Consider the following 14,480-nt stretch of genomic DNA (forward strand, 5'->3'; position numbering starts at 1 on the left):
ACTTATTTCCGCATTATACAATTCACTGTCAGGTTTGCATGTCAGTTCATCTGTAGCAATGAGTAACTAAACTTTACTGTAATGTGGCATGTGCTTAGAAAAGGTGGCAAAGAACTGACAGATACACTATTTGAGTGGCATTTAAGGCAGGAAGGAAATTGGTTTGGTCTGGTAACAATCATGTTAGTGCATGCCGTTCTAATTGAAGCTGCTCAAGGGTATCTGAAAGCAGACAGTAGTTCTAATGTCTTCCATCTTGAACACTGCACATATCTTGTGGGTGAGACAGCCCAGCAGCAGGAAACACAACCATTATGGTTCTAACACCTCTAGTGCTAAAATATATCACATAGGTTCCAACAGATACTTGCTTCTTCCTTTATGAACTTTCAGATTGTTTGTTTGGAGACAGAAGAGAGAAATAGACATAGCTGTTGAAGCTTGGGCTTTTGGTCTGAAATCTGAACAAAGTTAGCTAATGAGTTCTTTGCATAAGTTTTTCAGGAGTAATATCTTATCCAAGAGCTACTTTTTTCTTGAAACCACATAATATCTAGTATTTTAAAAAAAACTATGCAAAGGCAATATTAGTCATCAAACTATAGAAGAAAGCTCATCCAAATTTTGTTTAACTGTTTGGAGCCTGCCACTGTTTCACTGAAAGTGGCTACTGTCCTGAGTGCAAATATTATGCAGGCTCTCAACCCTTCCAGACTACTGTACTCCTTTCAGGAGTCTAATTTGTCTTGTGTACCCCAAGCTTCACTTCACTTAAACTCATTGCTTACAAAATCGTACATAAAAATATAAGTGTCACAGCACACCTACTGAAAAATTGCTTACTTTCTCATTTTTACCATATAATTATAAAAGAAATCAATTGGAATATAAATATACTTAGTGTATAGCCTATAGAGCAGTGTAAACAAGTCATTGTATGAAATTTTAGTTTGTATTGACTTTGCTAGTGCTTTTATGTAGCCTGTTTATAAAACTAGGCAAATATCAAGATGAGTTGATGTACCCCCAGAAGACCTCTGTGTACCCCCAGGGGTACGCATACCCCTGGTTGAGAATCACTGATCTAGCCAATGGAGGGTTTCTATTAAAAGGTGAAGTATGATAGTAAAAAGCTGAGATTGCTAATAAAATTTGGGTAGCCTTAATTACAAACATGGCCTCAGTCTAGTTCTTAGAGGATGGGTGTTCATATCTCAAAAAAGTAAATTCTAATTGACCACTTGTTGGCAACCTCAGAAGAGAGGTCAACAAATGAATTGCTATGGAGAGTGAATTCCTCTTACCCCTAAATGAGGTCCCTCTAAAGCAGGATTCAGGCATGCTGGTGGGGCAGTATGAGGGAAGCTCACTGCTTATTTTGCCTACTGTGTGACTAAAGGGGAGGGCTCAGGCCCCAGTTATCTCAAGCCAACACCCTTCAGCAGCACTAACTTTCCACTGTTGCTTTTAAATTAAAAGAAAGCTCACTTTTTTACAAAATCTAACTAGACCATAGGCTTTTCTCCTTCAGTAGCTGAAGAGCTTTTCTCTTGTGCTACATGGATGATTCCAGTGTCAACTGCCTGTTTTGCCTGCTTCTACAGCTCTCCTTTGTGCATTCTTCCCACTGTCCTATATAGGTGAGACCATTACCAGGTCTCTTACTTCAAGTCACTTCTCAAGACCCACAACTGTGATGCCAACAGCCAACTACTAATAATGGCTGGTTTGAGACACGAGATGGTTATTACACATTTCAAGTGCCTTCCTTGAATGTGAGCTCTTTAGAGAACCGGCACTGTTTCTTGTACGTTTTGAAAACCCACCTAGCCTTTGCGAGCTCCTATACATCAAATAAGACATCTCTATTGCCTGCAGTGATGCAGGGTTTTACATTAAATGTTAGTGATGCCTTCTACTCCTGGAGGAGATGACTGAGTTTCAACTACCGTATTTCAAAATGTATTTACTTTGTGTTCCCATTGTCTGTCAATGATTGTCTTACATTTAAAAAGCATTTTGTTCATTTCTTCCTAAACCTCTTCATCGCCTTTTTTATTGACTTAAGAACATAAGAATGGCCATAATGGGTCAGACCAATGGTCCGTCTGTCCCAGCATCCTGTCTTCTGACAGGGGTCAATGCCAGATGCTTCAGAGGTAATGAATAGCACAGGGCAGTTATCAAGTGATTCGTCCCATCGTCCAGTTCCAGCATCTGGCATTCAGAGGCTTAGGAACGCCCAGAGCATGTGATTGTATCCCTGATCATGTTGGCTAATACCCATTGATGGACCTGTCCTCCATTAACTTCTCATCCTTTTTTGAACTCCATTATACTTTTGGTCTTCGCAACATCCCTGGCAATTAATTCTGTGACTGTGTTATGTGAAGAAGAACTTTGTTTGTTTTAAACCTGATCCCTGTTAATTTCATTGGGTGACCCCTGGTTCTTGTGTTATGTGAACAGGTAAATAACACTTTTTTCCCACCCCAGTCATGATTTCATAGACTGCTGTCATATTCCCCCTCAGTTGTCTCTTTTCCAAGCTGAACAGTCCCAGTCGTCTTAATCTCTCCTCATATGGAATCTGTTCCGTACCCCTAATTATTTTTATTTCCCTTCTCTGTACCTTTTCCAATTTTAGTACATCTTTTTGGAGATTGGTTGACCAGAACTGCACACACTATTCAAGGTGTGAGCATACTATGGATTTATATAGTGGCATTATATTTACTAAAAAGAAAAGGAGTACTTGTCATCTAGTTCATCACATCTGATGAAGTGAGCTGTGGCTCACGAAAGCTCATGCTCAAATAAATTGGTTAGTCTCTAAGGTGCCACAAGTACTCCTTTTCTTTTTGCGAATACAGACTAACACGGCTGTTCCTCTGAAACCTGTCATTATATTTACTGTCTTCTCCATCCCTTACCTAATGGTTCCAAATATTCGCTTTTTTGACTGCGGCTACCCATTCAGCAGATGTTTTCAAAGAAGTATCCACAGTGACCCCAATATTTTTCTTGAGTGATAACAGCTAATTTAGACCCTATCGTTTTGTATTTATAGTTGGGATTATGTTTTCCAATGTGTATTACTTTGTATTTATCAATATTGAATTTCATCTACCATTTCGTTGCCCAGTCACCCAGTTTTGTGAGACCCCTTCATAACTCTTCGCAGTCAACTTTAGATTTAACTATCTTGAGTAATTTTGTATCGTCTGCAAACTTTGCCACCTGTTTACCTCTTTTTCCAGATCATTTATGAATATGTTGAACAGCACTGGTCCTAGTACAGATCTTTGGAAGACCCTGCTATTTACCTGTCTCTATCGTGAAAACTGACGATTTATTCCTACCCTTTGTTTCCTGTTTTTTAACCAGTTACTGCTCCATGAAGAGGACCTTCCCTCTTATCCCATGATTGCTTAGTTTGCTTAAGAGCCTTTCATGAGGACCCTGTCAAAGCTTTTTAAAAGTCCAAGTACACTATATAGAATCATAGAATCTCAGGGTTGGAAGGGACCTAAGGAGGTCATCTAGTCCAACCCCCTGCTCGAAGCAGGACCAATCCCCAACTAAATCATTCCAGCCAGGGCTTTGTCAAGCCTGACCTTAAAAACGTCTAAGGAAGGAGATTCCACCACCTCCCTAGGGAACCCATTCCAGTGCTTCACCACCCTGCTTGTGAAAAAGTTTTTCCTAATATCCAACCTAAACCTCCCCCACTGCAACTTGAGACCATTGCTCCTCGTTCTGTCATCTGCTACCACGGAGAACAGTCTAGATCCATCCTCTTTGGAACCCCCTTTCAGGTAGTTGAAAGCAGCTATTCAATCCCGCCTCATTCTTCTCTTCCACAGACTAAACATTCCCAGTTTCCTCAGCCTCTCCTCATAAGTCATGTGTTCAAGTCCCCTAATCATTTTGTTGCCCTCCGCTTGACGCTTTCCAATTTTTTCACATCCTTCTTCTAGTGTAGGGCCCAAAACTGGACACAATACTCCAGATGGGGCCTCACCAATGTTGAATAGAGGGGAACGATCACATCCCTCGATCCGCTGGCAATGCCCCTACTTATACAGCCCAAAATGCCATTGGCCTTCTTGGCAACAAGGGCACACTGACTCATATCCAGCTTCTTGTCCACTGTAACCCCTCGGTCCTTTTCTGCAGAACTGCTGCCTAGCCATTCGGTCCCTAGTCTGTAGCGGTGCATGGGATTCTTCCGTCCTAAGTGCAGGACTCTGCACTTGTGCTTGTTGAACCTCATCAGATTTCTTTTGGCCCAATCCTCTAATTTGTCTCGGTCCCTCTGTATCCTATCCTTACCCTCCAGTGTATCTACCACTCCTCCCAGTTTTGTGTCATCTGCAAACTTGCTGAGGGTGCAATCCACACCTTCCTCAGATCATTTATGAAGATATTGAACAAAACCGGCCCTAGGACCGACCTTAGGGCACTCCGCTTGATACCGGTTGCCAACTAGACATGGAGCCATTGATCACTACCCGTTAAGCCTGACAATCTAGCCAGCTTTCTATCCACCTTATAGTCCAGTCATCCAGCCCATACTTCTTTAATTTGCTGGCAAGAATACTGTGGGAGACCATGTCAAAAGTATTGCTAAAGTCAAGGAACAACACGTCCACTGCTTTCCCTTCATCCACAGAGCCCGTTATCTCGTCACAGAAGGCAATTAGATTAGTCAGGCATGACTTGCCCTTGGTGAATCCATGCTGACTGTTCCTGATCACTTTCCTCTCCTCGAAGTCCTTCAGAATTTATTCCTTGAGGACCTGCTCCATGATTTTTCCAGGGACTGAGGTGAGGCTGACTGGTCTGTAGGTCCCCGGATCCTCCTCCTTCCCTTTTTTTAAAGATGGGCACTACATTAGCCTTTTTCCAGTCCTCCGGGACCTCCCCTGATCACCATGAGTTTTCAAAGGTAATGGCCAATGGCTCTGCAATCACATCCGCCAACTCCTTTAGCACTCTCGGATGCAGCGCATCCGGCCCCATGGACTTGTGCTCGTCCAGCTTTTCTAAATGGTCCCGAACCACTTCTTTCTCCACAGAGGGCTGGTCTTTCTCCCCATGCTGTGCTGCCCAGTGCAGAAGTCTGGGAGCTGACCCTGTTTGTGAAGACAGGCAAAAAAAAGCATTGAGTACATTAGCTTTTTCCACATTGAGTGGAAATTAGCTATATTTACAGAAATTTCCACATTGAGTACATTAGCTATATCCACTGGATCAGCCTTGTCCACATATTTGTTGACCCCCTCAAATAATTCTAATGGACTGGTGAAGTATGATTTTCCTTTACGAAAGCAGTGTTGACTCTTTTTCCAACATATTGTGTTCATCTCTGTGTCTGATGATTCTGTTTTTGACTATGATGCCAACCAGTTGCCTGGTACTGAAATTTTGCTTACCAGCCTGAAATCGCCAGGGTCGCCTCTGGAGCCTTTTTAAAAAATCGGTGTTACATTAGCTGTCCTCCATTCATGTGGATGCTGATTTAAGCAATAATTTACATACCACAGTTAAGCCTTGTCTACGCTGCAGAGTTTTGTCGACAAAACAGTGGAGGTGCGTACACACTACAATGTTTCTTCTGCCAACAAAACTCATGCTTTGCTGACAAAATAAAACCACTTCTATGAGAGGTGTAGAGCTTTTTGCACAAAGTTATATTGACAGTGTCAGGGTAGACACTGTGCTTGGTTATGTCACAGTAAAGGGCCCAAGGAGATGTCCCACAGTGCCCATCCTGACTGCTCTGGTCAACAGTTCAAACTCTGCTACCCTGTACCCAGATATACAGGCATCCCCGCACCTTCCCCTTTAAAGGCACAGGGCTTTTTGAAATTCCACTTCCAGTTTACTCAGCGTGGTGCACTCATATGGCAACTCTCCATCTGACCAGGGCAGTTTCACGCTCCAAACACTCTTCTGCTTGGAGCACACCGGAGCTGTTGAATCTGCTGAGTATATGGGGAGAGGAAGCTGTGCAGTCCCAGCTCCACTCCAGCTGGAGGAACTTCAATAGCAACAGTCAGATTTCCCATGGCATGTTGGAGAAGGGCTATGAATGGGACATGCAGCAGTGCCATGCAAAGATCAAGGAGTGGAGGCAGGTGTACCAGAAGGCAAGGGAGTCAAACCCTCATTCCGGTATTGCGCTGAAGACCTGCCAATTCTATAAGGAGCTGGACACCATTCTTGGTGGTCGAGGTGGGGCTGCCACCAAAAGGCCCGTGGATACTTCAGTGGGACTGGAGACAGTGGACAGCAGAATCAGCCTCAAGGATGAAGTCGTGGACAAGGAGGTCGAGTTGGAGGAGAAAATGGAACAGGTGACAGGGTCGTCCAGGACCATGGGGAGCCAGGAGCTCTTTTCAACCCCGGAGGGTTCAAGCCATTCCCAGCACTCCGTCTCTGGCGTGCATGATGCAGGAGAGGGGAGCTCTGGTAAGTGATCTTTTTGAGTTAATGCTGCTGGGTCATATGAGGTGGAGCTGTCCTTTGCTTTGTTATATTCTAGAAGTGGGTGAAGGGATAGAAATGTACAAGGCTAGCTGTGTTTGCATGTGCTTCACTTTGCCCCGTACAGCTAAGCAGTTCGGTGGAACAGCGTGTTAATGTACACCGAGATTTCACAGAAATCCTCCAGAGAGATCTCTAGGAAACTTTCCTGGAGGTACTTGCTAATCCTCTGCTGAAGGTTCCTTGGCGCAGAGCTGCTTTTGTTCCTTCCCCCAATGTAGGAAACTTTCCCATGTCAATCAGCAATCATGTGTGCTGGGACCAAAGTGGCACACAGGCGAGCAGCGAAGGGACCCGGTCTGAAGCCGCACCCACTTAGGAGATACACCCTTTCATCTTGCTCACCCTCAGGAGTGAGATATCGGCTATAATGACCCCCACCTGTTGAAAATGGTGGCAGAATTTACAATTTTGTCCTTAGTTGCCTGCAGTGATCCGCTTAAAAAACCATCTCAACCCTTTGCCCCATCTTGAGGTCTCCCCGGGGCTGAGCTCATCATGTTTAGGGTGTTGGTTAAGCTCTGTGCTTGCCAAGTGCCAGTGAGAAACTGATTCATAAAAAGAGAGGTGTATTTTACTTTGCTGTGAGTGCACTAACAATTGTGTTTGTTTATTCTTTCTTGTACTTCTGTAGATGTGGCCTTCAGGGGAACCCCTTACACATCGGCGGAGCACCTCCACCAGATAAGGAAGTGACTGAGGAGGAGCAAAGAGGACATGTTTTGATAGGTGCTCCAATCTTCGGAGGACAATAAACAAGAACTCAGGGCATGGAGAGAGACTTTAAAAAGACAAATATAAAACAGGCAGGACAGAAAGGAGAGCCAGGAGTGAATTTTAATGGGCCAGGAGTGGATGATAAAAGTGATGGAGGACCGAAGTTCCAAATTATAATGCAGGCTGAATTCATGCATGCTCGCCTCCTCCCCCCTCACAACAATACCGAACTGCTTGCCTTCTGCCCCTTGAAGCCAATACCGAACTGCTTGCCATGCTCCTCCTAAACTCCTCCCACACCTTCCTTCCAACCTCCCGACCTGTCTTGTTACTCCATTCACTCTATCCCTTTGGACAGTTTCCAAAATGACAGCTGGACTTACACATAGCTATGAGAGCCTACCCTGCCCTTCACTGTTATCTCCCTTCCCCCCAAGCATTTAGTGTGTGTGGTTGTTTTGTATTTAATAAAAACATACTCTCTGAAAGATAATCTTTATTTGTCTCCTACACGTGGTGGTTGCTGCTTAAATTAATACGCAGCGGCAACTAGATCATTTGCAGACTACAAATCACTGTTGGGAATAATTAAAATTGTCGTGCAAGGCTGCAAGTTAACAAACCATGGCAGAGAGCTGTATTACTGGTGTTCACTGTCAAAATGGAGCCACAAGGCCTCCCTGATTCAAATAGCCCCCCCACCCCCTTGTGCCCCTCTAAGAGCGCTAGTAGCTGGCTGGTCAAAATCAGCTGCCAGGCGATCCCCTCTGTATTCCAGGCTGGGGGAAACTTTTCACCCTTAGCCACACAAATATTACAGAGTGCATGTTTAGGTCTAACCTGCCATAAGGGCAGCACCAGCATGCTTTTAATCTGCCGCATACACGTTCTATGGTCATTTTGCACCTGCTCAGCCTATTGTTGAAGTGTTACTTGCTGCTGTCCAGGTTTCCCAGATAAGGTTTCAGGAGCCATGGGAGGAAGGGGTAGGCTGGGTCTCCCAGGATCGCTGTGTGCATATCAACATCCCCCCATTGGCATTTTCTGATCTAGAAAGAAAGTCCCTGGCTTGCAGCTTTCTGTACTGGCCAGTGTTCCTGAAGATGCATGTGTCATGCACCTTCCCTGACCACCTCACGTTGATGTCAATGAAATGTCCATGGTGATCCACAAGCACCTGCAGTACCATAGAGAAGTACCCCTTTCTTTTTAGGTACTCCGTTGCAGCAAGGTCCAGGGCCAAAATAGGGATATGCATACCATTTTTGCCCAACTGCAGTTAGGGAATCCCGTAGCTGCAAAACCATCCACTGTTTCATGGACATTTCCAAGAGTCACAGTCCTTCATGGCAGGATGCGATTAGTGGCCCTGCACACTTCTGTTAATGTAGCCCCAGTAGTGGACTTCTATGATTTCAAACTGATTTGCGACTGACCTATAGCAGTCTGGAATTGCCAGCTTCCACATAGCAATCGCCATGTGCTTCTCCACCAAGAGGGCAGCTCTCATTTTGGTGTCCTTCCACCACTGTGCAGGGGAAAGTGCCGCACACCGTCCCAGGAAGGTGTCTTTCCACATCTGAAAATTCTGCAGCCGCTGATCATCATCCCAGGACTGCATAACAATGCAATCCCACCACTTGGTGCTTGTTTCCCAAGCCCCAAAGTGACAGTTCACTGTCTGCAGCTGCTCTGTGAATACCCAAAGTAATCTGGTGGTGTTTCTTTCTGTGGCATGCCGCAGGTCAGGCAACTCTGATTCCTGTTCATCTTGGGTGCTCACGATATACTGCATGACCAGCTGCAATGTGTTTATAACAGTGACCACCACAGTAGAGAGCCAATGCAGGAGCCATCCTTTCAGACGTGGAATGATGGGACAGAAAAACCATCATCATGGGATACTGCACCTGCACCCAGGATGCACTGCGATGCACTCCACCTTCTCACAACTTCTAGCTGCAGAAGGTGGCGAGCGGCACAGTGGGACAGAGCACCAGCTGTGGATATGCTCCGCTGATAGAAGGAACGTGGTGTGAACGTGCACAAGTGATGTCACCGCTCTTTGATCGTCGGCGTAGCTTGCATTGACAGAACTTGATAGTGTAGACAAGGCCCTAATTGCTTTTTCAAATTCTTTTCTGCCTGCTTAATTATACTTTTACACTTGACTGGCCAAAGTTTATGCTCCTTTCTATTTTCCTCAGCAGGATTTGACTTCCGGTTTGTAAAGGATGCCTTTTTGCCTCTAACTGCCTCTTTTACTCTGTTGTTTAGCCAACGTGGCATTTTGTGGTCCTGTTTTTGTATGTGGGGTATACGTTTAATTTGAGCCTCTATTACAGTGCTTTTAAACTTCCCCTTACATTACAAAGTAACAGGTGAGGGTCCTAGCAGAGCCCTGTCACATGCAGTTGCAAATGAGTCCCTCATAAACAAATGCCCAGTGTTTTGTACACAGGTGTGACTCAGTCCTTCGCAAGATGAGAGTTGAGCGGTTGCTAATAATCCATCTGTTTCTACTCTAAATATATGCTTCCTTTTAAGGATGCCGGGCTGGCTGTATTTTTCACCAGCCAGTTTCTTGTACTACAATTAGAACGACTTGAAAGTACTCCAACACCTGTGTTCATATTGCATTTCAACCACTAACTTTTTCCAAACAGCTTTCTACCGCTCACCTGACCATCTCTTTAGCAGTGGTTTTCAGACATAGTCTCATTTTAGGATTACAACTGGAGAGCAGTCTTTATGGAACTTTAAAGTCCTTGAATGGGACTTGACTCTTCCCTCTTTAATGTCATATGCTGAGGATCAGTCTTTCTCCCCCACGTGAAGTAACTGATTTCCTTACCTTAGTCTTGCAATAGTCTCATGAAAATTTAGGCCATGTCTACACTAGCAAGCTTACAGCAGCACAGCTGTACGGAGTGGCTCTGCCGCTGTAAGATCGCTCATGTAGCCGCTCTGTGCTGACTGGGGAGCTCTCTCATTGACATCGTAAAACCACCTCGATGAGCGACGGGAGCTATGTTGGCGGGAGAAGCTGTTTTGGTGGGAGTGTGCATAGCCGCTTTTTTTCACACCTCTGAGCGATGTAAGTTTTGCCGACGAAAGTGCTGGTGTAGATCTGGAGTTTTAGGCCATGTCTATCAACTTCCCTAATCATCATGCTGGAAAAACTAATAACTTGTTCCTCCCAAGCAAGTGGAAGTGTAGGGTTTTGCAGGACTGACTTTTCATTTATTGATTTGATGTGCGACAATCTTAAATACATCTGCTGCGTCCATGTGTATTTCCTGGGTACACCTGGAACTGTCTCATAAACAAAACACACAATGTCCCCTATAGTGGTGGCAGTAGAAGCTATGGGGAGCACCTGTCATCGAATTCGAATGAACTCACATGTACTAACTGGGCACGAGTAGCATACATCATTTGATGGCTGGCTTAGTGGCAATCAGAACGTTGCCAGTAGGATGGAATAGCTACCCTAGTCTTCCCTCTCTCAACATCTGATTCCATGATCCATCTTGTCCTGTTTAAGAATAAAAATAAGGTAGGCACTAGTTAAAATGCAGTTTGTATAGAGAGCCATTTTTATTAGCCAAGGGTACGTATTATTCTAGGCTTCTTAGAGCATTGTTAGTGATATGTGTAACACGGTCACCAAGGGTATGTCTACACTACGGAATAAGGTCGAATTTATAGAAGTCGGTTTTTTAGAAATCAGTTTTATATATTCGAGTGTGTGTGTCCCCACAGAAAATGCTCTAAGTGCATTAAGTGCATTAACTCGGCGGAGCGCTTCCACAGTACCGAGGCTAGAGTCGACTTCCGGAGCATTGCACTGTGGGGAGCTATCCCACAGTTCCCACAGTCTCCGCTGCCCCTTGGAATTCTGGGTTGAGATCCCAATGCCTGATGGGGCTAAAACATTGTCGCGGGTGGTTCTGGGTACATATCGTCAGGCCCCCGTTCCCTCCCTCCCTCTGTGAAAGGAAGGGCAGACAATCATTTCGCGCCTTTTTTCCTGAGTTACCTGTGCAGACGCCATACCACTGCAAGCATGGAGCCCGCTCAGGTAACCGTCACCCTATGTCTCCTGGGTGCTGGCAGACACGGTACGGCATTGCTACACAGTAGCAGCAACCCCTTGCCTTGTGGCAGCAGACGGTACAGTACGACTGGTAGCCGTCATCGTCATGTCCGAGGTGCTCCTGGCCACGTCGGCTGGGAGCGCCTGGGCAGACATGGGCGCAGGGACTAAATTTGGAGTGACTTGACCAGGTCATTCTCTTTAGTCCTGCAGTCAGTCCTATTGAACCGTCTTATGGTGAGCGGGCAGGCGATACAGACTGCTAGCAGTCGTACTGTACCATCTTCTGCCGAGCAGCCATGAGATGTGGATGGCATGTTCTGCACTGTCTGCTGCCAGCCAAAGATGTAAAAGATAGATGGAGTGGGTCAAAACAAGAAATAGACCAGATTTGTTTTGTACTCATTTGCCTCCTCCCCTGTCTAGGGGACTCATTCCTCTAGGTCACTCTGCAGTCACTCACAGAGAAGGTGCAGCGAGGTAAATCTAGCCATGTATCAATCAGAGGCCAGGCTAACCTCCTTGTTCCAATAAGAACGATAACTTAGGTGCACCATTTCTTATTGGAACCCTCCGTGAAGTCCTGCCTGAAATACTCCTTGATGTACAGGCACCCCCTTTGTTGATTTTAGCTCCCTGAAGCCAACCCTGTAAGCCGTGTCGTCAGTCGCCCCTCCCTCCGTCAGAGCAACGGCAGACAATCGTTCCACGCCTTTTTTCTGTGCGGACGCCATACCAAGGCAAGCATGGAGGCCGCTCAGCTCACTTTGGCAATTAGGAGCACATTAAACACCACACGCATTATCCAGCAGTATATGCAGCACCAGAACCTGGCAAAGCGATACCGGGCGAGGAGGCGATGTCAGCGCGGTCACGTGAGTGATCAGGACATGGACACAGATTTCTCTGAAAGCATGGGCCCTGCCAATGCATGCATCATGGTGCTAATGGGGCAGGTTCATGCTGTGGAACGCCGATTCTGGGCTCGGGAAACAAGCACAGACTGGTGGGACCGCATAGTGTTGCAGGTCTGGGACGATTCCCAGTGGCTGCGAAACTTTCGCATGCGTAAGGGCACTTTCATGGAACTTTGTGACTTGCTTTCCCCTGCCCTGAGGTGCATGAATACCAAGATGAGAGCAGCCCTCACAGTTGAGAAGCGAGTGGCGATAGCCCTGTGGAAGCTTGCAACGCCAGACAGCTACCGGTCAGTTGGGAATCAATTTGGAGTGGGCAAATCTACTGTGGGGGCTGCTGTGATGCAAGTAGCCCACGCAATCAAAGATCTGCTGATATCAAGGGTAGTGACCCTGGGAAATGTGCAGGTCATAGTGGATGGCTTTGCTGCAATGGGATTCCCTAACTGTGGTGGGGCTATAGACGGAACCCATATCCCTATCTTGGCACCGGAGCACCAAGCCGCCGAGTACATAAACCACAAGGGGTACTTTTCGATAGTGCTGCAAGCTCTGGTGGATCACAAGGGACGTTTCACCAACATCAACGTGGGATGGCCGGGAAAGGTACATGACGCTCGCATCTTCAGGAACTCTGGTCTGTTTCAAAAGCTGCAGGAAGGGACTTTATTCCCTGACCAGAAAATAACTGTTGGGGATGTTGAAATGCCTATATGTATCCTTGGGGACCCAGCCTACCCCTTAATGCCATGGCTCATGAAGCCGTACACAGGCAGCCTGGACAGTAGTCAGGAGCTGTTCAACTACAGGCTGAGCAAGTGCAGAATGGTGGTAGAATGTGCATTTGGACGTTTAAAGGCGCGCTGGCGCAGTTTACTGACTCGCTTAGACCTCAGCGAAACCAATATTCCCACTGTAATTACTGCTTGCTGTGTGCTCCACAATATCTGTGAGAGTAAGGGGGAGACGTTTATGGCGGGGTGGGAGGTTGAGGCAAATCGCCTGGCTGCTGGTTACACGCAGCCAGACACCAGGGCGGTTAGAAGAGCACAGGAGGGCGCGGTACGCATCAGAGAAGCTTTGAAAACCAGTTTCATGACTGGCCAGGCTACGGTGTGAAAGTTCTGTTTGTTTCTCCTTGATGAAACCCCCCGCCCCTTGGTTCACTCTACTTCCCTGTAAGCTAACCACCCTCCCCATCTCCCTTCAATCACCGCTTGCAGAAGCAATAAAGTCATTGTTGCTTCACATTCATGCATTCTTTATTGATTCATCACACAAATAGGGGGATGACTACCAAGGTAGCCCAGGAGGGGTGGTGGAGGAGGGAAGGAAAATGCCACACAGCACTTTAAGCACAGCACTTTAAAAGTTTACAACTTTAAAATTTATTGAATGACAGCCTTCTTTTTTTTGGGCAATCCTCTGTGGTGGAGTGGCTGGTTGGCCGGAGGCCCCCCCACCGCGTTCTTGGGTGTCTGGGTGTGGAGGCTATGGAACTTGGGGAGGAGGGCAGTTGGTTACAGAGGGGCTGCAGTGGCAGTCTGTGCTCCAGCTGCCTTTGCTGCAGCTCAACCATACACTGGAGCATACTGGTTTGGTCCTGCAGCAGCCTCAGCATTGAATCCTGCCTCCTCTCATCACGCTGCCGCCACATTTGAGCTTCAGCCCTGTCTTCAGCCCGCCACTTACTCTCTTCAGCCCGCCACCTCTCCTCCCGGTCATTTTGTGCTTTCCTGCACTCTGACATTATTTGCCTCCACGCATTCGTCTGTGCTCTGTCAGTGTGGGAGGACAGCATGAGCTCGGAGAACATTTCATCGCGAGTGCGTTTTTTTTTTCTTTCTAAGCTTCACTAGCCTCTGGGAAGGAGAAGATCCTGTGATCATTGAAACACATGCAGCTGGTGGAGAAAAAAAAAGGGACAGCGGTATTTAAAAAGACACATTTTATAAAACAGTGGCTACACTCTTTCAGAGTAAACCTTGCTGTTAACATTACATACATAGCACATGTGCTTTCGTTACAAGGTGGCATTTTGCCTCCTCCCACCGCGTGACTACCCCCTCCCTGTGGCTAATAGCGGGGAACATTTCTGTTTAGCCACAGGCAAACAGCCCAGCAGGAATGGGCTCCTCTGAGTGTCCCCTGAAGAAAAGCACTCTATTTCAACCAGGTGACCATGAATTATATCT

The 14,480-nt window shown here is 46.3% G+C and overlaps 1 protein-coding gene across 1 annotated transcript; it reads left to right on the forward strand.

The window, feature by feature from the left end:
• The first annotated feature begins 26 nt into the window (after window positions 1-26).
• LOC142070672 (uncharacterized) lies at window positions 27-7,762 on the forward strand. Its single transcript, XM_075124578.1, has 2 exons — window positions 27-6,477; window positions 7,187-7,762. The coding sequence occupies exons 1-2, from the start codon at window positions 5,910-5,912 to the stop codon at window positions 7,246-7,248; spliced, it is 630 nt and encodes a 209-aa protein (XP_074980679.1). The 5' UTR covers window positions 27-5,909; the 3' UTR covers window positions 7,249-7,762.
• Window positions 7,763-14,480: the final 6,718 nt, after the last annotated feature.

Source organism: Caretta caretta, chromosome 1 (genome assembly GCF_965140235.1).
Source record: "Caretta caretta isolate rCarCar2 chromosome 1, rCarCar1.hap1, whole genome shotgun sequence".
NCBI classification, from domain to species: domain Eukaryota; kingdom Metazoa; phylum Chordata; order Testudines; family Cheloniidae; genus Caretta; species Caretta caretta.

What these genes read in the sequence shown, in the direction of transcription:
- LOC142070672 (XM_075124578.1), top strand. Translation starts at nt 5,910, where the DNA reads ATGGCAACTCTCCATCTGACCAGGGCAGTTTCACGCTCCAAACACTCT. An exon ending in TGCAGGAGAGGGGAGCTCTG is followed by an intron (nt 6,478 to 7,186) that starts GTAAGTGATCTT and finishes GTACTTCTGTAG; the next exon opens with ATGTGGCCTTCAGGGGAACC.